We start from the raw sequence: 24,306 nt of genomic DNA on the forward strand, positions 1-24,306 counted from the left end.
ATTAATTCTGCAGTTTCCTCATCTGTATAAGGAAGCTGATAACTGCCTAACAGGACTATGATAGAGACTTAATAGGTAGTGGCAATGGAAATCAGTTCCCTACCTTCTACCCCGTGGAATTCTGTTCACTTGCATAAGAAACTTCAAAATACCACCACCTGATCCCCTGAAGGCTAAAGGAAAGGGCAACCACAAAAAACCACCCACAATAAATCATCTGGGCTCTAAGTAGTGATAACAAGTACAAGGAAGACCCCATGTGGTCCAGGCTGATTTTGACAAAACAAAAGCTCTCGTGCCTGAGTTAACGGTAAACACAGGCTGTGGCGGACCTGGGATGAACGGCGGTGCTGCTTTTTGCCTTCTCTGGCCACCCTACCTTGATGCAATTATCTTCTACCAGAGTGCCGTCCAAGGACTTGATGGCCAGCTGGGCAGCCTCCAGGACTTCGTATTGTATACAGAAATGTGGCTGCAGGAAAAGGAAGATTTCCTTCCTTTGCTTTCCAGGCTCACATTGCCAGAGAAGGGGCTGGGAAATGGGGTTAAGCTACAGCAGCCAAAGCCACCAGAAGGGATGTCCTTGCTGTGCTGGGCTAGACAGTGATTGAAATCAGGGTCTCAGAGATATTTGTATATTCATGTTCATAGCATTATTCAGAATAGGCAAAAGGTAGAAACAATTCTTTGAAGATGAAAAAGGATAAACAAAATGTGGCGTATTCATACAATGGAATAATACTTAGGCTTGAAAAAGAATGAAATTCTGACACTTGCTTTAACGTGCATGAACCTTGAAAAAAATACATGCTAAGTGAAATAAACCAGACATAAAAGGATAAATATTGTATGAATCCACTTACATGATGTCAAATTCATAGAGACAGAAAGTAGAATAGTACGTAGTTACCAGGCCTGGGGGAGAGAGGAGCCAGGAGTTATTCAACAGGTACAGAGTTTCAGTTTGGGATGATGAAGAAGTTCTGAAGAAAATGTATTTGGTAGCATTAAACTGTATACTTAAAAAAACGGTTAAAAAGGCAAATTTATGTATATTTTTTTAAAAAGGACATAGGAAGAAGTTAGTCATTAGACATACCCTTCCCATCCTTCAGCCTTTACTGACTTCCTTCTATGACCACGAAGATGGAGGCTTCCTTGTTAAGTCCTTTGAAATAGTATGAATTTTTAAAACCATACACAAGCATATTTTTTTTAAAAAAGTAAAAGGGTTTTATAGGGGGTTTTAATGTAAATAACAGACCAGTGAACAAAACTGACTCCAAGAGACTGGAGAACTAACAATAGCAACAACAAAAGCCCTGCCATAATGTTCTTCCCATATCTTAATCCAGCTATGAGCCGACTTTGTAATTAAGCCCTACAGAGATTTTCCAAGATATAGAAATTACTGCTCGTTTTGAAAGCTCATTTTATCATTTAAAGCTGAGGTCACAAGCAGGAGGTCTATATGCTACATTCAACCAGCAGCCATATTTTTTTGTCTGGCTCACGTGATATTTAAGATAATTGGAGCCAACCTATGAAAATTGGCAGATTTCTCAATTCTTGAAACAAACAAATAAAAAAATCAGAAGCTCTGTCACTACTCGATCCCATATTCTTGCAACTGAACTGCTGCCCTCAAACAGAGAATGGCTCACACTCCAGTTGGTGACAATAGGATCACATCACTAATGTTTGTTACCTGAATGACTCCAGCTGGCATCTGAATTTCCAGCACTAACCTAGAAGGTCAGGATCTCAGTTTTCTTGATGGATTTCAGGAACAAGAGTCATTGATCAGACCAGGTCAAAGCTCTTAAAACAGTCTCTTCAGAGCACCAAGGTTGCAATTTTTGCTAAATGGCCCAGCATAGACAATTGATCTCTCTGTCCACTTGATCCTCATCTACAAGAAACAACAAAATACAGCGAGGAGGTAGATGTGAAATGAGAATTCAGTCAAATCTAAATAAGCCATAAGTCAAAACATGGGGTAATTCCACTTCAAGGAATTTCTCAACACAAATACCTGGCAAATTTGCAAGGATCTATATACAAGCATTATAGGATTACAATCACTATAGGATTATTTGGAATAGCAAGCATTTATATAGCACAAAGGATGAAAATAAAGAGGTCTACCACACAACAGAATACTATAAAGCCATTGAAAAAGGGAAAAAAGATTATATACAGTACTCCCTCACTTATTGCGGGTATTACATTCTAGACCCTCCTGCGATAGATGAAAATCTGCAAAGTAGGAACCTTACATTTATTTTAGTATTTATATATATTTTAAGGCTTTATAAACCCTTCCCACACAGTTATAAACCATTCCCAGTCCCTTCTTAACCTTTTCCACTCCCTTATTAACCTTTTCCACACTTATAAATACTACTTATGTTCTTAAACATATTCTATACTCTTAAACCTATGTAACTTTAACAACATATGTATACAGTACTGCAAAATCCCACGATATAGCAAAAAATCTGTGATAAATAACTAAATATAATATTTTTTTAAAATCCTACGATACAGTGAGGCAGCGGTAAGTGAACCACGATATAGAGAGGGACTACTGTACTGACATTGTTAAATGAAAAATATCAAGTTGCAAAACTATATACATGGTCTGAATCCCATTTTTATAAAAGTGTATAATCTAAAATGTTAAAATACATATACAAAATATCTGGAGAAATATACAGCAAATTTCATAAAGTATGTATTACTTTCCTTAAAGCAGGGAGATTATAAGTCATTAAGTAAATCACCTAGAAGAACCCTTTTGTTCAACATACCCTTTTGTTCATCTCCTCAGTGAGGGTGGGTAAAAAGGGTTCAAAAGAAAACTGGACAATGCTGAAGGGAAATAGGGATTTCCACTCTGGCCTGCTCAAGAACCTGCAGAGAACAGCACAGCCTGGGTGAGGCAGCGACCTAGTACTCTTCTGTGACTCCTGGAGGTGAGCCACAATAATAAGAAACAATGCTTATCTTTTTACCCATATTACAAAGCAATATAAAGGCTGACTTCAAGGTCTGGAAGAAAATGGAGACACCACATAGCCTCCTAGAAAAACCATATAATCAATAAAGAGAATACCCTTACCTTTAGCATTACTAAGGAAAGAAATAAGTTCAATTCCAACAGAGCTCCCACCATCCCACGCTGTTGCAAGCCTGTGAGTAAAAGGAGCAAAGAGAAAAGGCTTAAGAGACTCTGGAAAAAATAAAACAAGGGCAAGGAAGACTTAGATGAAGCACAAACAAAATCATCCCCAAGGAAGAAAAATTACAAGTAATGAACACAGGTCAGGACTTGACACAGGGAAGAGGCTTGGAGGTAATAGCCCCTTAGAGATACTGCAGTGAAGGGAAAAAAGGAAATAAGCAGGAAAATGAAGGATCCTGCAGAAAGATAAATAAGATTAATGCCAACTCCTCCAAACAGCATTATAAACTCTTAATTCTTCCCAGCACCACATCATTCTCAAAAGAAACAACACTTAAAAAGAAAAGAAAGGAAAAAGAAAAGAGTGTGAGATCAGCAAGACGGTACACAAGGAAGCTTCAGGTCCTCGCTTTCCCATTAATACACAGACCATTCATTATACCTTTGTCAGAACTCTATAGAGACCAGGAGAGAAGCTACAGCATCCAGACCAACATCAAACCAAGAAGGGATTCCACCCAAAGGAATAAGAAAATTTGTGGTGTTTTGCATGTCCATTCATGCCCCGCCCCGACCTTACCTAGTGCAGTACAACCCAGAGAAAGTAAGTTCATGATTTGATGCATCCCTTCTCCTTTACACATAAAACAATGACAGATAAAATAGAAAAAGGGAAAACAGAAAGGATGAAGTCAGGTTAAAAACCAAAATAAACATCTCAAAGAACCATAACCAGAACAAAAATTCAAAATGGTGTACAAGGCCAAAGCCACAGGCCTGCTAGGCTCTAGAAACAGACACTGGCAGCTGACATTTCTGCTCCTATGGGGTAAATGGGACAGAAAGTGCTCCATACAATATGTGAGACAAAAACGAGACTTGCTAATAGTTGCCAGGGTTGCTGATGAAAAAGAGTTTGACACTGCATGAATTACAAATGGGCTATATATCCCCCTCTGCTCTGGATGCAACTTTCAAAGAGAGAGCAGGTCACTCACCTTTTTATTCCAAAGGCACTTGATAGTTTGATAGCTTCTGGCAGAAGAAAGTTCACTAGTATCTTGCCCCCAGGTCAAGAAAAGGAGCTTCTGACCCATTGACTCTAAGCACTCTAGAACACTGTTAAGAAGAGGTCAAGATAAGAACAGTTTTCCCAAACTCCAGAGTTATTTCTCTATAGACTGGCACTATCTAATATAATATTGAAGTAGCTACTAGCAACATGTAGGTATTTAAATTAAAATTAATTAAAATGAAATAACAAGTCAGTTCCTTACTTGCATTAGCCACACGGACTAGACACAATGTGTAGAACTTACTGAACAGCACAGGTATAGCACATTCCCACCATGGCAGAAATCATATTGGACAATGTTGCTCTATGTGTAAGGAGAAGGAGGAACAATGCTCTGGATGGTGTGGCTCAGTGGATTGAGCAGCAGACAATGAACCAAAAAGTTGCTGGTTTGATTCCCAGTCAGGGCACATGTCTGGGTTGAGGGCCAGGTTTCCCTATTGGGGGTATGCAAGAGGCAACCGATCAATGTATCTCTCCCACATTGATGTCCTCTCCCTTTCTCCCTTCCTTCACCTCTCTCTAAAAAATAAATAAAATCTTAAAAAAAAAGGATGAACAAGAAATATACTCAAAGCTCTCTATCAAAGCTCAGGCCAGATTCTAAGGATCTGATTTATGTATCGTGGTGAAGAGACAAACCTCTTCTGAGCTCATGTTTTATTTTCACCCCCAGCTGGACAATATACATCAAGGCTATAAATGACTTTCACGGACTTCTCTGTCTTCTAATCCAAGCACCTACTAGTCCACCATCTCTCCTAAAGCTACTTAGTTCAATATATTTCAACGACTTGCTTTGTTACAAAGGAAGTCATTTTAAGACCAGAAGGTAGTTATTTTCCCCTGCATAGTTTTTGTGATGAAATAATGTTACACTATTGGTAAACATTTCTCAACAGACTCAAAGAGAAAAGAAAACTTCCATGTACTCCATTTGTCTTTTCTCTTGTTTGAAACTGGAAAACAGTACCTTGTACTTGGCTGCTGAACTGCTCCTGCTATACTGCTTAGAGCTCCTGGTCTGCTGCATGCAGCTCCTGATGACTTACTAGTGCCTCTAGATTTAGTTCTGCAATCTTGAAGAAAATAAAGTGGTAAAAATCATCTAATTTTTTGCAGAGCATCTGAGGTTAAAAAAAAAAAAAATCCAAGTAAAATCCACTCAAGTAGTGTTCCCTGCTTCTGTATACAGTGGCTTTACCTTTGCCACAGTCCCAGGCTAGTTACCAGGTGGTTTCTGATGGCTTAGACAGAATGGCAGTCTGTTACTGGCTGTTGATGATGTCACATGAAAATGGGAACTGGCCAAGTAGAGCTGAGTGAAAAGGGATGGCAATTTTGGCTCATCTTTCATTCCAGTCACTTAAAATTTACTCCTCTGCAAACAAGCAATGTTTGGAAATGATAAAAGAATGACTTTTGCAGCAGCAGCAACAACAAAAAACCCAGGAAGTCTATTCTAGTTTATTCTTCTTTCATACAGTGGGGGGTGACTTGGGAGTTGTAATGTACAGAATAAGATACAAATATTTTATTTAGAATTGCATTAGATGATCAGAAAATGACAAAGATAGTTCAGGCTTCCCATTTTCAACTATAACTAATAGATTAATATACTGCATTTGACAATGAACTACTATTTATATGTTATTATTAACTAAAGTCAGATTAATTCAGATTTCTTTAGCTTTTACCCTAGTGAGATACAATTTTCACTGGAATCGAGCGGCAGCATACTAGAACACAGTGGTTCTCAAAGTGTGGTTTGAGAATTCCTGGGGGTTCCAGAGACCCTTTCAGAAGTCCTTGAAGTCCTCCCTTCTGCAACTACACAACACAACAGTCACTTATTTCCTATTAGGGTACACACTGAAGAGATTTGCAGAATGTGTGAAACAACGATACTTCTCACACTAATATTTTTTTTAAATACTTTGTTTCAGAATATTTTTTGTGTTAACATTACTTCTTGATATTTTAAACAATTTAATAAATATTAAGATGATTTTCCTCATATTTAGTTTCTAAATGGTAAATAGTGATAGATGTGATCCACACAACAAAAACTATCTGAGGGTAAATAAGTCCTAAGACCATAAAGTTTAGAATCTCGGATGTGGTGTAGAGCAGGGGCTGGCGTATTCCAGTCATTGCGTCAAGTTCAGCCCAATGCCTGCTTTTTGGTAAATAAAGTTTTATTGGAACATAGCTGTGCCCATTCATTGACATTAGTGGACTAGCTGTGATAGAGACAGTATGGCCTATATATAAAGCCTAAAATATTTACTATTGGACCTTTAGAAAGTATGCTAATCCCTAATGTAGAGCAAAGACGGGGTTTGCATCCTGGCTCCGCCTGACGAGTTGTGGCACCATAGATAAATTATCTAACCTTTCAAAACCCTGGAATCCTCATATATAAAACTGAGGTGATAATAGTTAACTCATCAAGTTGCAGTAAGGATAAGATCAGATATATAAAGCGTTTTAGAGGAGTATACTCATTAAGATCTTAGTGAATGGTGGCTATTGTTATTTACATGCCCAGTAGATATTTTAGAATGTCTTCCTACCACCATGACACAAAACATTCCTTTGGTTGTTTATTATCCTACATGGACTACAATTTATTTCATCATGGAATCATAACAGAAACTACCACGCAATGGGACAATCTAATAGGTTAGAATGAATTATAAGATTGACCAGAAACTATGTCCTCTTCAAATGTCTCCCATGTGCTACTCTAATCTACACCCACTGCACTGCTGCCAAAACAAAAGCATGCTCCCCCCACCCACCTCGAGAGAGCAAAAATCTACACAGATTTTTATATTTATTACAATTACTAGCATCAGCTACAATGACCACACAAATTATGGTGTTTAATATAGTATTCAAGGCACTACATAGTATTTCATTTACGCTCACCAGTGTCCCAGAGAAGTGTGTTCCCATTTTATAGATCTAGAAACCAAAGTTGTTCAGAGAGACTGACCTAGATCATACAGGTGGGCATAGCAGAGTCTATATTTAAAAACAGACCTCAAAGACTACATACTTCACCACTATCATGCTAGTGATACAGGTCTTCATTCCACATACGTGCTCAGCTTGAATTACACTCCCATTTTTGTAAAGAAAGGTAACAACAGGAGATGGTGGTCTGTGACTGTCTGTTCTAGTCCCATAATTTTAAGAAAAGCAAACACACAGGTTAAAGATACTAGCCTTTTGGGGGCCATACTTAAGAAAATATTGAGCCCGTTCAAGGGTTGTTCTAGCATCTTCTGTGGCATCATGACCAAGTCTACCTGGACACCATATATCCTCCCTGGAAAATCATCATAAAATTGACATATCTGGGAGTGTTTTCTAATAATAGGTTCTTTCAACCACCTCAGATATTCTGGTTACATGTAAAATTTCAGCATTCTGATAATCAGATTTGTATCGCAGCAATCAAGATTTCTTTATTCCAAAGTGCCAGGACCTGAGAGAGGTACTGAGGATGTAGAATGATCAGGAATGACTTTGTCCACAGCATATCTTCTGGACAAATGGCTACCCAATAAAAAATCTTTTACCCACTCTCTGCTCCTTTTGTCTCATTTCTTAGATGTAACCAATGTTCAAAGTTACAGTCTAGAAATTTTCTATTTGTATACAAGTGTCTATATGTACTTAACTTCTTTCTTGGTTATTTTCTAAAAACCTTAAAAATACATATGTCTATGTCAATAGATAAATATAGATGTAAATCTAATCTACATCGTATCACTGTTTGGGTACATCTATAGATCTTGTTCTGATTTCCATTTTATTCTCAGTAGTATCTCAGAGAGATTTCCCTAAAAGCAAATACAGATCCTTCACATTCTTTTCAACAATAACAAAGTACTCAGTAACACAGATAACCATAATTTATTCAACCAGTCCTGTAGAATAGTTGCAGTTTGGGGGGCTATTACCATACTATAATGAACATGTTTGTAAGTAACTGGATATACTAAATATTGGAATGTCATATTTTGAAATTTTAGTTAATTTTTATGTCCCTTAGTGTCCAGATATACCCATCAACCCACAGCTGTGCATGTAAACCTCTTCTTGTATTCCCACGCTTTTTTCATTTTTGCATTATACTTCTTTCCAGAGTTAGGATCCCAAGATACATAAGAAATAGAAAGAATAATGTTTAGAAACTAAGAGGGAGAACTTATAACCCAAATTTTTCAATATGGATTAAATAAGACACTATATGCTAACTTATGTGCAATTTTGTCAGGACAATATTATAGTGTGCAAATAAACCTACCCCAAAATAGCTTTGACTAAGAACTTCAGATTAAATCTTCTGCCCTGCTCTCTGACATAAAGCAATGATGTATCAAAGCATATGGATGTGTCAACTGAGGAGGAAAGAGAACAGAAGAGTAGTATCCTATGCTAAAGGAAAAAATAAGTGGGCTGAGGAAAGAAGAGCCCAAGGCTTCATATTTGAGATAAATGGAACAGGCATATATACTGGAAATACTAAGTCCTATATCAGTGGGACTCACTTTCAGAGCTTTGAGATCCAAGTCTAAGGAGCGGCCCACTAACACAGCACCAGGAAGAAGCGGTGCTTTTAACTGTCTCTGAACATCTTTCAGTTTGGTTGTTACTGGGTTCATTATCTTCTTTCTGATTCCTGAGAAACTTTCAATAAAAAAAGAAAAATGGACAATAAAATATCAGAGACAGAAACAAAAAAGAAAATACCATTTACTATAGCAACAAGAAAAATAAAGTACCTAGGAATAAACTTAAACAAAGAGCTAAAAGACCTGTACTCTGAAAATTATGTAACATTGAAGAAAGAAATTAAGGAAGATACAAATAAATGGAAGCAAATACCATGTTCTTGGATGGGAAGAATCAACATCATCAAAATGGCCATACTACCCAAAGCAATTTACAGATTCAATGCAATCCCTATTAAAATAACAATGACATACTTAACAGACCTAGAACAAATATTTCAAAAATTCATATGGAACCAAAAAAGACCCCGAATAGCCAAAGCAATCCTGAGGAAGAAGAACACAGTAGGAGAAATCACAATACCAGACGTCAAACTATACTACAAAGCCACTGTGATCAAAACAGTCTGGTACTGGGAAAAGGACAGACATATAGATCAATGGAACGGAATAGAGAATCCAGAAATAAACCCAGGACTATATAGTCAACTTATATTTGATAAAGGGGGAAGGAACATAAAATGGAGTGAGAAGAGCCTCCTCAACAAATGGTGCTGGGAGAACTGGACTGGGACATGCAAAAAAATGAAACTAGACCACCAACTTACACCACACATGAGAATAAACTCGAGATGGATCAAAGACTTAAATGTAAGCCGTGACACCATAGAAGTCCTAGAGGAAAACATAGGCAGGAAAATTTCAGATATCCCATGTAACAATATCTTCACGGATACATCTCCTAAGGCAAGGGAGATAAAGGAAAAAATAAACAAATGGGACTACATCAAACTAAAGAGTTTCTGCTCATCAAAAGAAAACATCAGCAAGATGAAAAGGAAACCAACCATATGGGAAACATATTTGCCAATGATACCTCAGACAAGGGACTGATCTCCAAAATATAAAGAGCTTATACGACTCAACATCAAGAAAACAGACAACCCAATTAAAAAATGGGCAAAGGAACTGAACAAACACTTCTCCAAAGAGGACATACAGAAGGTCCGTAGACACATAAAAAAATGCTCAACATCACTAGCCATCAGAGAGATGCAAATAAAAACCACAATAAGATACCACTTTACACCTGTCAGAATCGCCATCATCAACAAATCAACACCAAGTGCTGGCGAGGATGTGGAGAAATGGGAACCCTACTGCACTGTTGGTGGGAATGCAGACTGGTGCAGCCACTGTGGAAAACAGTATGGAATTACCTCAAAAAACTAAAAATGGAACTGCCTTTTGAACCAGTGATTCCACTGCTAGGATTATATCCAAAAAATCCTAAAACTCTAATTCAAAAGAACTTATGCACCCCTATGTTCATAGCGGCACTGTTTACAATAGCTAAGTGCTGGAAACAGCCTAAGTGCCCATCTGTAGATGAGTGGATCAAAAAACTGTGGTACGTTTAAACAATGGAATACTATGCAGCAGAGAGAAAGAAGGAACTCCTGCCATTTGCAACAACATGGATGGAACTAGATAGAATTATGCTTAGTGAAATAAGCCAGGCAAAGAAAGAAAAATACCATATGATATCACCTAATACAGGAGAGTAAAGAACAACATAAACAAATGAACTAAGTAGAACAAGGAACAGAATAACAGTTATTGGGGGGTGCGGGGAGAGAAGGAGGATAAGTAAGGGAAGGGTTTATTTTATTTAGTCAAGGAACATGTATAAATGACTCATGGACAACAGGGAGGGAATGATTGTGGGAGAAGGGGTGGGCTGGGTGGTGGGGAGCAATGGGGAAAACAATGGGACAACTGTAATTGAAAAACCAAAAAATAATAAAGAAAGAAAAAAAGAAAGAAAAAGAAAAATGGACAGGCCAGGATATTAACAAGTTTTCCTGCCTGAGAAGTCATTTCAAAAAAATATTTTAAAAAAAATTAATATATGCTCAGTGTAGAACGGTTGGAAATACAAAGAGGAAGTTAAAAATTACATATAATCCCACCACCTGGAGATTATCACTTTCTATGTTTTAGTAAATATCCGTTCCAATTTTTTATTATATTCATTGATATATTTCCTTATTATGAAAATGTAATTGTAATGCATCTGCTACTTTATGGCCCTGGCCAGGTAGTTCAGCTGGTGAAAGCATTTACCCAAAGTGTCAAGGTTGAGAATTTAATCCCAGTCACCAGTGCACATACAAGAATCAACCGATGAATGCATGAATAAGTGGAACAACAAATCAATGTTTCTGTTTTTTTCTCTCTCTTAAAAAAAAAAATCATTAAAATAAGTAAATAAATAAATACCCTGGCTAGGTAGCTCAGTTGGTTAGAGTGTTGTCCCAATAAGAAATAAGACAGGATTGTGGGTTCAATCCCCGGTCAGGATACATACAAGAATCAAAAATTAATTAATTAATTAACACATATGCTACTTTGTAACACGATTTTATCATTTGCCATATATCATGAACATGTTTTCATATCAATAAATCTATTTCAGCACATTCTTTTAAAAGGTTACAGAGTTCTCTCCATTGTATGGATATTAACATATTTTAACCAGTCCCCTATTTTTCAGGGAATACTCATATTCCCTAATTTTGCAATGCTGTGACAAACACACTTACACATACATCTTTGACTATTCCCTAAGAATACTGTCTAATTATCATGTCTACTAATAGGACAGTCTATTTTTTAATTGGTAATTTTTAATTTTTAAAAATATTTTATTTACTTTTAGAGACAGGGGAATGAAGGGAGAAAGAGAAGGAGAGAAACATTGATGTATGAGAAAAACATCAATTGGTTGACTCTCATACGTGCCCCAACTGGGGACCATGCCCGCAAACCAGGCCTGTGCCCTGACTGGGAATTGAATCACTGATCTTTCACTTCGTGGGATGACACCCAACCAAGCAAGCCACATTGGTTAGGGCTGATTGATTTTTAAAGAGAGAGAAAGGGAGAAAGAGAGAAAGAAAAACATTGATTTGTTGTTCCACTTATTTATGTATTCATTTGTTGATTCTTGTATGTGTCCTGGCCAGGGATTGAACCTGCAGCCCTGGGGCATGAGGACAACGTTCCAACCAAATGAACTACTGGGCCAGGGCCTAGGACAGTCTTTATCATTATTATGGCCTCTCGGTGCCTAAGTAAGCATGAATCTATAGCTGCAACTTCAATGGGCAGAAACAGTAACGTTTCACTGGCTTTTCTATGCCTAATCACTGTAGTGTGTACATCTGAAATCACATGCTAATCTCTAGAAAAATAGGCAAATTTTTGAGCTTCAAATTTGTCATGAAAAAACTCAAGGTTTTGTTTAATTTTTGAGCTCAGGGTACTCTAACCCCTAAGATCAGTTGACTGCCCAATGATGATTGACAGATTTTTCAGATGAGGTCTTATCAGAAAGCAAAGCAGCTGTTTGACAGTTGCTAGATAATGATTACAATATTACGCTGGCAGAAGGTCACAGGAAGATTAGAGCAAAAAGGATAACAGCATTAAACACTGGCACTGTGCAATTTCAGTATTAAAATTTACAGTTGTGGTGGCCCAGCCTTTTCTTTGACAATATATAAGTAGATCATACCTAACTAAACAGAAGCTACAGGCCACTCCTGTGAAGTCTCATTCCACTCTAGTCTGACAGCTCTAGGGAGGGCTAAAGTCAAGGTGAAAAATACCTGGTAAGGTAGTCCAAAATCTTTTTGTCAGGTTTAATGAGTTCATCCATAACACAGCCACCTCCCTCAGCAACAAGTGAGATGCATGTTAGTTCTCTCCCCTTAGATATGAGGCACTGAAAGACTAGGACATAGTCAAGCTGCTGCACTGTGGAACTGTGACTCAGCCTGTTATTCAGACTATTTTAACTGCCATCTACCCTCATCTACTGGGGTCCCTGTGATAATGGCATAGCCTTTTGCTGATCTGAAGATCCAGAATGAATGAAATTAATGTTAGGCAGGGTGTTGAACATTATACTCTGGGAGGGATGTACTTACGGAAGATGAATGGAACTAGTAACATCAATCATATCATTTATTGAATGTATACCACATCCCAGCATTCTGCTAAGTTCCACTAATAAGTTATTCTTATTAGCACACTCTATTATCATCTAATGCAGTACTAAGCCATTTCATATACACTACCTTCTAAGGTAGCTGAGGCTGAGCGCCAGTTAGAGAATTTGTCTGAGATAACATAGCCAACTAATGGGCAAGGCCAGGATATAAGTCATGATATGAGACTCCCTGTTAAGAATTGAGAAAATGTCGCTTAAGCACTAAGTGAGAGGGGATGCACTGTCTTTGAAAGGAGACTAATTAGACAAAGTAAAACATAAAAAGCTTAAGCATGAAAAGACTACTTCTGATCTTAAATGTGCAAAATTAAGCCTCACTGATAGTAATTGAGGCAAAGTCTTTAAGGCAACAACAAAATACTTATTTAAAACATAGGAATAATGAACAAAGACTTCATTAAACATAGCAACTAGAGAAAACTTATTTGGTATTTCTGTTTCATCCTGGAGCACAGACCTAAGTTTTCTAAAATGTGAGTAAAAGGGTCTCCTTTCAGTTATTTAAAATGAATACTGGGACTGAATGCACTGGTTCACTGGTACATTAGACTCAAGACATCATCTACTAGATCCTAGTTTGCAATACTACAGTTGAAAAAGTAGTACTTACCATTTCACAGTCAAGTTCAAAGAGAGAAGACTTTTGTCTGTTACAGAACCATTACATTGGGTAGGTACAAAGTTTTCACACTCAGGAAAATCTAGGAGAAAAGGGAATAAAATATTTCCCTTTAGAACCAAAGATGGTAAACATCATTAGATTCATCCTGGAAAAACTGAAATAACACATTTGCTGGGCACCTGCTTTAAGTGAGACACTTCAAATATAAAGATTAAATAACAGACAGTCTGTCCTCAAGTTTTTCTCCATCCAGTTACTTTTAGATTCTCAGAGAATAATGTATGCTGCTGTTACTGGAAAGAGTAGGGCCTGGACTTCCAGACAATTACCAAGTAATAATTGTTCCTATTAGAAAAGAGATTATAACTAAATTGTGGCTAAATCCAAATTCATTAGACCTTTCCCAGTGGGCACTAAGGGAGGATGAATAAAGTATGTAAAAGACTACATGTGGCATATTTTTTGCCCTAAACAAATCAAGGAAAAATAAGGATGAGATTCTACCATAGTAGAGATCTAAAAAAGGATTTCACTGTAAGCAAAAGTTTTATGCAATATTCACCACTGCAACCCTGCATCCAACTCTACCCTGGAGATTTCTCTGAGATCTCTGTCTAGAAGTGTGCCTCCATTTTCTGGAATCATAGCCTGAAAACTCCCTATATAAATTAAGCTATAGGCCTAGGGTACTCTCTTTCTGTGTACTGCAATCAATAACTAGGCATATTTAGCTCAGAGGCCCCAAAGTATTGGGATAATTGAAGATTCCTACCTTCAGACAGAGGCTGAAAGAGTAAAAGTCATATACCTATATCTTGTTAGACTAGAAACCAAAGAGGAATTTGAAAATCTTTGGACAGTACCCTGAAATTTCCAACTGATTATAATTAAAATAATCAAAATATAATCTAGATCAGAAAAGAAAGGCATCCCTAAATCTGGGAAACACTGTACTTGCTGCCCTCCTCAGTGGCAATAATAACAAAAAATAACTAACATTTTGAGAGCACTATGTGCGAGGCACCATGCTAAACACTTTTGTACATTAACTCATTTAATCCTCAGACAATCCTATGATAAATAAACCATTTTACAAATAGCTTTTTTTACTTAAATAAATTTATTTTAGAAGAAAATGTGTTTTCAGAATATATATAAAGAAATCAATCCTAAAAGACAGCTCAATTAAAAAAATGGGCACAAGATCTGAAAAGATATACAAGGTGCCAATAAGCATAGGAAAAGGTGCCATCAGAGAAATGCAAATTAAAGTCATAATGAGATACCACTTCATACCCACTGTGATGGGTATAATCAAAAAGACAGAGAATAACGAATATTGGTAAGGATATACAGAAATTGGAACCCTCACACATTGCTGAAGGGAATGTAAAATGGTGCAGCTGCTTTGGAAAACAATCTGGTAGTTCCTCAAAAGGTTAAACATGGAGTTACCCAAAGACTCAGCAACTTTTCTCCCAAGTATATATACCCAAGAAAAATTAAAATATGTCCAAACAAAAACTTGTATCTGTGAGAAACGCTCACAATAAAAACTGGGACACAGGATTTGAGCAGTAAAGCGAGGCGTTTATTCACGAGTCTGCAGAGCCGGGCACACCCTCACAGCCAGGAGAATGTGCGCACCAAGTAGACAAAGGAAACTGGTTTTATAGTCTTCACTTCCCCACCCTGAAATTGCCACCCTAAAGTGATTATCTTCTCCACCCTAAAATTGCCACCCTAAAGTGATTTTCTTCCTTGCCCTAAAGTGAGAGCGATTAGCTTCCCCGCCCTAACCCAATTAGCTCCCCCTCCCCTCTCCTTCTTCCCCATTTCTCCATTACTGGTTACTCCAGAGTTACAATCTAACACGTTTATCTAAATGCCCCTTCTGTGGTTTGTAGATATGCCAGTGCTGTCAACTCCCTTCTCAGAGATCCTCTAATTACATTTGCCCTTTGTTACTAATGACTTTTTACTGGTTTGGGAGTCACTATGTCCTTGTTTCTAACATATCTGAATGTTCACAGCAGTATTACTCATAAAAGCCAAAAAATGGTAACCACCTAAATGTCTATCAACTGATGAATAAAATGTGGTATACTCATACACAGAATATAATTAGAATGAAAATAAATGAAGTGCTGATAAGTGCTACAACATGGATGAAGCTTAAAAACTTTATGCTAAAGGAAAGAAGTCAGTCACAAAAGACAATGATTCCATTTATATGAAATGTCCACAGCAGGCAGGAAAACTTATATAGGCAGAAAGTAGGTTAGTTGTTGACTAGAGCTAAGGGCATTATGGGAATAACAATAGGATGGGGTTTCTTTGCTGGTGATAAGTGTCCTAAAATTGATTGTAGTGATGGCTGTAAAACTCTGTAAAAACATACTAAAAACTATTGAACTGTATATTTTATTATTTTTTTGAACTATATATTTTGAGTGAATTATATGGTAGATTAATTATATTTTAATACAGCTGTTTTTTAACAGGAAAAAAGGAATTTATTATCACTGCTGTGATTAAAAGGGAATAAAGAATCTGGGAGACATTATACTTACTACCCTCTTTTGGGACTTGTCGCTCCTTAGGTATCCCTTCCACCTATTCCACCACCGCTGCCACCTTCCACACAACACTGTCTCCGCCTGTCTCCGTGACTTCGCCCCTCCTACTCGTCTGGATGAATATGGATGAAAGCAAATTGTTTTTATTAAATTCTTACTATGTAACTGACCAAGGCTGAGCCCAGGCCTCCTCAATTCATTTAAGAAAATGGAGGTGGGGTGGGGTGGCAGAAGGGTTAAGTGTAAGAGACTCTGGGTCCGCTGGAATGGATGAAGAAACTACTCAGGACACTCACCATCTGAGGAAGGAAGGGAGGGGGGTTTCTCTGAGGAAAATTGCCCCTGTTTCTTTATTAGCCAGAGTTTTTATCTACTTTCCACATGTGGAAATGCATAAGGAAAACATGCAGCCCTTCCCCAAATGGTAGGGAGTGAAAGGGAAATGCAGATCAATAAAGGGTTGAAATGTCCAGGTATTTTACACAAGGCCAAAAACATTTCCTCTTTCTTAATCATTCTATTCTTCACATTTTACTGAAAAACAGAGCAGGTTCCCTTTTCCTTAAAAGCCACTTTGTATTTCTATTCTATCTTTAAAATCCTCCGGAGGGTGGGATTCAGAGCAAGCATGAAAGATAAGAAACCTGCTGGGTAAGACCCAAGTTCCTGTTTTTAGGCAGGCTCCACATAGCAGTCTTCAGTCTTTCAAACCACACCTGCCTGTCTCTCACAGTTAAGTGTTAAAGACATACTGACTTTTTAATATATTAAGAAGAAATGAAAGAAAACCAAAAAAGGAATAACTTTCTCATTAAATATTTCAATGCTATTTAAGGTCACATTTGTGTACTACTTCAAGTCATCACTTTACCAACCTTGTACCATCATACACTTAAAGAAACACTGCACTTAAAGTAATTCCCCATTAATAGAAGATGAAGTAAGTCACTTGGATCTTTCAACACTAATATTCTTGAATAAACAGCTAGACATGCTTACATTGTTACCACCCTCAGATTAAATGCAAACCCACCTTGCAATGTAAAGTGAAACGCTTCCATCTCCTCCTTAGTGAGCATGCACTGTGTCAAGCCCATCTTCTTGGAGCCATACTTCTGAATGATGGGGTCATTCTGCAGGTGGATGGTAGCCTTTAAACTGGCACAAGGTAAAGACCCTGAAACAAGAAAGACAACTGAATGTATTTCATTCAATTTATGTTTAAGAGACCTTAGAGGAGATGGCTCTTAATATTGTGAAGGGACTGTTGGTCAAGATGGAGGCATAGGTAGACACATTTCACTTCCTTGTGCAACCATAGAAAGAATTACACCCAGATCTCAAAACTATCATAGTAACACCCAGAACTGTCAGAAAATTGAGCTGAAGTCCAACAACCAAGGATTTAAAGAAGATACATTCATCCAGATGAGTAGGAGGGGTGAAGTCATGGAGATAGACAGAGGCAGTGTGGTGTGGAAGGTGGCAGCGGTGGCAAAATAGGTGGGAGGGATACCTTAGGAGTGACCATTCCCAGCCCCAGGCCAGAACACACAGTCAAGGGTTCCAGCACCAGGAAGATGGACCCCTGTTACCTTTGGCTATAAAAACCAGTGGTGGGGTTGGATGATGGGAAAAACTGCCAGATTTTCACCGTTTAAAGGTCCAGCATGGTCTTAGAACATATGCAAACCCACCACTCTCAAATTCACCACTGAGGCAGCAGCTGGAAGGGCGCCAGTCACATACAGGAAGGGAGTGAAGTGACTGGAAACAGGATGAGCACCAGGCAAACTACCAGAAGCCAGGCAGTGGCATTGTTCCCTCTCCAAGCCTTCACCACAGAGCCACAAAGCAGTGAAGGAGGTTGCCCCCCACCCTGGCAATTACCTAAGGCTCTGCCCTATACAATTTACAGGTGCCTTTTCTACATAGTTCACACTACTAAAACAGGGAGTACAAGCAGCTCTACCTAAAACACAGAAACAAACACAGGGAGGCTACAAAATTGTGGAGACAAAAAAAATATGGCCCAAATCAAAGAATATGGACCAGAAAAAGAACTAAGCAAAATGTAGATAGCAAGCCTATCAGATGCAGAGTTCAAAACACTGGTGATCAGGATGCTCAAAGAACTCATAGAGTACAGCAAAAAATAATAATAATAATAAAGGAAGAAATGAAGGTTACACTAAGTGAAATAAGGAATAATACACGGGAAACCAACAGAGAAAGGAAGGAAGCAGGACTCAAACCAAAGATTTGGAATATAAGGAAGAGATAAACATTCAACCAGAACAAAAAGGAGAAACATGAGGATAGGCTTAGGAACCTCTGAGACATCTCCAAATGTGCCAACATCTGAATCATAGGGATGCCAGAAGGAGAAAAGAGCAAGAAATTGAAAACTTACTTGAAAAAATAATGAAAGAAAACTTCCTTAATTTGGTGAAGGAAACAGACTTACAAGTCCAGGAAGAACAGAGAGTCCCAAAAAAGTTGGACCCAAAGAGGACCACACCAAGACACATCATAATTAAAACATTAAAGGTTAAAGATAAAGAATCTTAAAAGCAGCAAGAGAAAAGAAGAGAGTTATCAACAAAGGAGTTCCCTTAAGACTACTAGCTGATTTCTCAAAAGAAACTTTGCAGGCAAGAATGGACTGGCAAGAAATACTCAAAGTGATGAAAAGCAAGGACCTACAACCAAGATTATTGTATGCAGCAAAGCTATCATTTAGACTGGAAGGGCAGCTAAAGTGCTTCCCAGACAAGGTAAAGCTAAAAGAGTTCATGACAACCAAGCCATTTTTATATAAAATGTTCAAGGAACTTATTTAAGAAAAAGAAGATCAAAGCGATGAGCATTAAAAAGGGAACAAATTCACAACTATCAACAACTGACTCTAAAAAAACAGACTAAGCAAACAACCAGAACAGAATTAGAATCAGATATGGAGATCATTTGGAGGGTTATCAGCTGGGAGGGGAAAGGGGGAAAATGGGGAAATGGTGAAGGGATTAAGAAGCATAATTGGTAGGAACAAAATAGGGAGAGGTTAAGAATAATACAGAAAATGGAGAAGCCAAAGAACTTATATGCAGGACCCATGGACATGAATTAAGGGGTGAAGGATTGCTGGAGGAAAAGGGGTACTGGTGGAGGGGGGCACAGGGGGAAAAAACTGGGACAACTGTAATAGCATACTCAATAAAATATGCTCAAAAATAAAATACACTTAAAAAGATGGTGAAAATCAAAAAATGTGTTAATACTCAACTCTCAACATTTAAGGAGCTTTCACTCTAATATAGTTTTAGGAATACAAAGAAAAAATAAATTCCTACAGTCTATAATAACAAGGGCTATAAAAGGAAAAGGAAGAGAATACAGTACATTGGGTGGGGTGGTCAGAGAAGATTCAAGAGAATAAAAGATTGGCTGGGTCCTGAAGGCAGAATTCAGATAACTAATATATTAGACTTGTGCATTACAGTGCCTGTCAGTCCAAACTACCCATTCTAGCTAAATCTACTCCATTCATAGACATTTATAAAGCACCAGCCTAGCTTAGGAGGGACCCATCTATAAAATGACCAATAACTTGCTATTCCTTGTCAAGACATTTTCAAAAGCAACAATGGTAACCAGCTAAGCTGATCAGATTGCTTGATTCCATTATTATATGAAATGTTAAAGGGACTTATTTAATTGAACCAGGAGATACAGAAACCGACCAGTTAGAAGAGAACAGAAAATAGAGAAAATGCTATGAAAGGGAGAGAGCAGTTCATCAGCAGAGGCACATAAGATACCTCATGGTTTGGGCCAAGATAGAGGCATAAGTAGACATACTACATCTCCCTCCACAATTAGGAAGGAACACAATTACCTAAAAACTAGAGACAACCAGAAGTTCCAGAACATTGAGCTGCATGGAAGTCCAACAAACAGAGATATAAAGAAGAAATACTCATCCAGACAAGTAGGAGAGGTGGAGCTGCGGCAGAGAGGATGTGAGGTGGAGGTGGAGGTAGTGGCAGCAGCAGTGGCTGTGGCTGGCTGGCAGAAAGCACAGTCACACGTTGTAAAAATTGGGAGGGACACCTGAGGAGTGTTCTGAGCACCAGACCACACCTCGAAGCTCTCAGTTCCAGTGCCAGGGAAATAAAGCCCCATTGTTTCTGCTGTGAAAACCAGTGGGGGTTGGGGCAGCAGAAGAAACTGCCAGTCTCTCAGCAGAATCTGTTTGCTTAGAGGGCCCCAATAGTCATAGAACATCTGCAGACCCACCCACTCTGGGAGCCACAGCCAGCGCAACAGCTAGAGAGAAGCCAGTCTCATACAAGAAGTGGGAGAAGTGCCTGGAAAAGGGGCGAGTGCTGAGCAAGTGACATTGTCCCCTTTCAGACCCCTCCCCCACATACAGCACCACAGTGTAGTGAAACAGGTAGCTCCATAGTGATGAATACCTAAGGCTCCACCCCTTACAATGTAACAGGTGCAACAGCTTTACCTAAGACATAGCAGCAAACACAGGAGCCTGTGAAGTTGAGGAGACAGAGAAGTATGGCCTAAAAGAGGGAACAGATAAAGGTTCCAGTGGGAGAACTAAGCAACAAGGAAATAGCCAACCTAACAAATGCAGAGTTCAAAACATTGGTGATAAAGATGCTCACAGACTTGACAGACATGGTTAAGTACAGCAGATGCATAAGGGAAGAAGTGAAGGCTATGCTAAGTGAAACGAAGGAAAATCCACACAAAACCAATGGTGAAGGGAAGGAAGCTAGGGTTCAAATCCAAAATTCTGTTAAAATTTCTTTCAAATCTTAAATTCAAATGTTTTAAATAGGAACCAATCTCACTTTACAAATCCCATCAAGATTCCAACCTGTTTGGAGGTTCTTCCTAAGCAGGTAATCATGACTGGCTCCAAGAAGGCTGGTTTTAGATAAACCGACAGACTACAACAATATCTGTTAACGCAGAAGATAGGTTTTAAGGTAGCCAATTCCCCTCCCCCCCAGACAGTTGTGTGCATTTGAAAATTTCTCTATTGATACACATGAAAAAGAAAATGTCATTAGACATTTAATAATGGCATTAAGGATATCAGAAGGGTAAAATTCTCTTTACCCTTTATTTGTAAAAGGAGGAAAAAAGACTGGGATTCTTAACATATGATGTTATTTCATTTTTTTCTTTTATTTTTCAATTACAGTTGACATTCAATATTATTTTATATTAGTTTCAGGTGTAAGCATAGTGGTTAGACATTTATTTAATTTATGAAGTGATTCCCCCAAGTAATTCTAGTACCTACCTGGCACCATACATAGTTATTACAATATTATTTACTGTATTTCCTATGGTGTACTTTACATCCCCTTGACTATTTTGTAACTACCCATTTGTACTTCTTATTCCTTTTACTCTCTTGGCCCTCCAAACCTCCCTACCCTCTGGCAACCAACAGTTTGTTCTCTGTATCTATGAGTCTGTTTTGTTTCTTTATTTTTTTCTTTAGATTCCACATATAAGTGAAATCGTATGGTATATGTCTTTCTCTGTCTGATTTATTTCCCATAGCATAATGTGCCCTCAAGATCCATCCATGTTGTTGTAAATGGCAAAATTTCCTTCCTTTTTTTGGTTACATAAAATTCTATTGTATACATAAGCACCATAATTTTTAAAAATCATTGATCCACTGATGGATACTTAGGTTGCTTACATATCTTGGCTACTGTAAATAATGCTGGGGTGCAGATATCTTTTTAAATTAGTGTTTTCATTTCCTTTAGATAAATACCCAGAAGTGAGATTGCTGGATTATATGGGAGTTCTACCAATATTTTCATTTTTTTTAGGAACCACCATAGTGTTTTCCACAGTTGCTGCACCAATTTGCAATCCCATAAGTAGTGCATGAGGGTTCCGTTTTCTTCACATTCTTGCCAGCACTTGCTTATAATCATGTTATTTCAATTGAGTACAAACCAAAATATACCTATAGCAGCCAGCCAGATCCTGTAAACAAGGGAAGCTGGTGAGGTGGGACACTTATGTATACGTGCCCCATCTAAAGGGGAGGCCACTCTTCAGCTTTGACAAATTGTTGCCATGTGGGAATTCAGGGACAGTTGCAGATCTTTTGAGTTTTTGAAGAAGTAAAAAGTATGGATTTTTATAAAGGAATTCCCAAATGTAACTGTTGGCAACTATCACAAAAATTGTTTTAGGATATTATGTATGGCAAACAAATAATGTCAATTAAGGCAGATATGGCCCTCAAGACACTGACTGGAAACCTCAGGTCTATCACCTCCATTTAAGCCCATCTCATACCTAGATTTGGGAACACTGGATTTGCCCAGAACTGCATACTTCAGCAATTCACATAGCCGATCATGAGTTACTTCGCAGTTTTCAGCAAATAAAATGGTAGATAAGTGTGCTTTCTGTGAAGATTAAGTCAGGGCATATCAAGTTATAATTATCAAAAACTGTAACAAAGCAAGGCAAATTATTAAAATATTCTAGTTTCTGATTTTAGCATATATTCAAACATAAGGAGGGTTCTAATTAATTGAAAAGGAAGGTCTAAAACCACAACCTGTGATATTATATTATTAATGGAATACTTAGTAAACACTGATACCAAAGCTTAATTACAGATACTTGGTTACATGTTAGGGGTAGTAGGATGAAAAAAACATGATTCATGCTCTCAAGAAGTCCACTCTACTAGGAGGAAAAATGCAGAAACAGGTTAATTCCAGTACAATGTGGGTAAATGCTATTATACAGGTAAAGGAGTCAAGAAGCTGACTGCCTTGAGGGATAGTGTTTGGGGTACAGCTTTGCTGAGATGAAAATACTGGGCTTGAGCCTTGAAAATATTCTGACAGGTAGGAAGAAACACTGTCTAAACATATAGTTTGGTTTGGCCAGAGCTAAGACTGCATGTTGCAGAGCAGAAGAGATATGAGAGAAGAGAGAAGTGGGAGCCAGCTCACAGAAGCTCAATATGGTCTAAGCTAAGGAGTTAAGACTTTATCCTGAGGCAACAGGGAGTTCGCTGAAGCTCCGCCCCTCCTTAAAATAGTTTTGCACTTATATCTGGTCATTAAAGTATATTGTGCTTATTTTTAAAAGTCAGATAGTACAGCAAGGTAAAACAGATAAGACAAACATTGAAAGTAAGTCACCTGCCCTATACTAGTACAACTCAAGAGAGAGTTACCGTTTTCATTTTAATGAGAGGCAGGAGGTATAGTGGTAATAAGATAGTGTAAGTACTGAGGCTAGTGCCTGACGTATCATAGGACTTAATAAACACCAGATATTATTATTATTGCTTTGTTCCCCTATGACATTTTAACAATAGTCTATTATCTAAATTTACCTAAAAACTTTTCATTTATCTGAAAAAAATCCCTACTGATAACACTTTTTAAAAAATTATAAGCAGTATTATGAGTATACTTGTACATCTGTCTCTTAGGATAAATTCCTGGTCAAAATAAGCATGTATTAATATACTTGACATTCTGACAAATATTGCTAACTCCTGAAGGTACCAATTTATATTTATCAACTAAAAATGTGTGAGCCTGAATAAGGTGAAACTGAGTGAGGTAGGGTTTTAGATGGTTATCGAGCAAGGGATGTCAGAGCCTAAGAAGAGTGAAAAGGACATCCTATAGGGGAGGTGGCCCAGGATTAGGAGTGGGCACCCAGTACAGATACGTGGGAACCCAATGTGGGGTGTCAAAGCCTGAGCAGTATGAGGAGGGTATCCATTCAGTGGGAAGTGAAGAGCAGTGAGGCCTGGCATCAAAAGTCAGAACTGTTGAGGATAAGGAGGGAATCAATGCTGGGCGACAACAGTGGCATCACAGGATTCAGAACCTAAACAGGGTGAGGGTGTCCATGTGAGAGGTATGAGGGCAGTAGCCTGTCACAGTAGTGATAAGGGCATTCACACAGGAGGGTAACCTGGTATAAG

The 24,306-nt window shown here is 38.1% G+C and overlaps 1 protein-coding gene across 1 annotated transcript in view; it reads right to left on the reverse strand.

Moving 5' to 3' along the window:
- Positions 1-24,306, reverse strand: part of REXO5 (RNA exonuclease 5) — a 42,741-nt gene that overhangs the window by 6,292 nt on the left and 12,143 nt on the right. Inside the window, 16 exon segments of the mRNA XM_090279394.1 lie at positions 380-475; positions 1,777-1,827; positions 1,829-1,912; positions 2,814-2,886; positions 2,888-2,916; positions 4,186-4,306; positions 5,236-5,279; positions 5,282-5,341; positions 7,497-7,599; positions 8,584-8,677; positions 8,824-8,966; positions 12,685-12,800; positions 13,699-13,731; positions 13,734-13,789; positions 17,323-17,466; positions 22,621-22,756. Of these exon segments, the coding sequence (XP_090135520.1) occupies positions 380-475; positions 1,777-1,827; positions 1,829-1,912; positions 2,814-2,886; positions 2,888-2,916; positions 4,186-4,306; positions 5,236-5,279; positions 5,282-5,341; positions 7,497-7,599; positions 8,584-8,677; positions 8,824-8,966; positions 12,685-12,800; positions 13,699-13,731; positions 13,734-13,789; positions 17,323-17,466; positions 22,621-22,756 (1,383 nt within the window).

This window comes from Furipterus horrens, unplaced genomic scaffold (genome assembly GCF_987537825.1).
Source record: "Furipterus horrens unplaced genomic scaffold, mFurHor1.1.pri manual_scaffold_5, whole genome shotgun sequence".
Taxonomy (NCBI): domain Eukaryota; kingdom Metazoa; phylum Chordata; class Mammalia; order Chiroptera; family Furipteridae; genus Furipterus; species Furipterus horrens.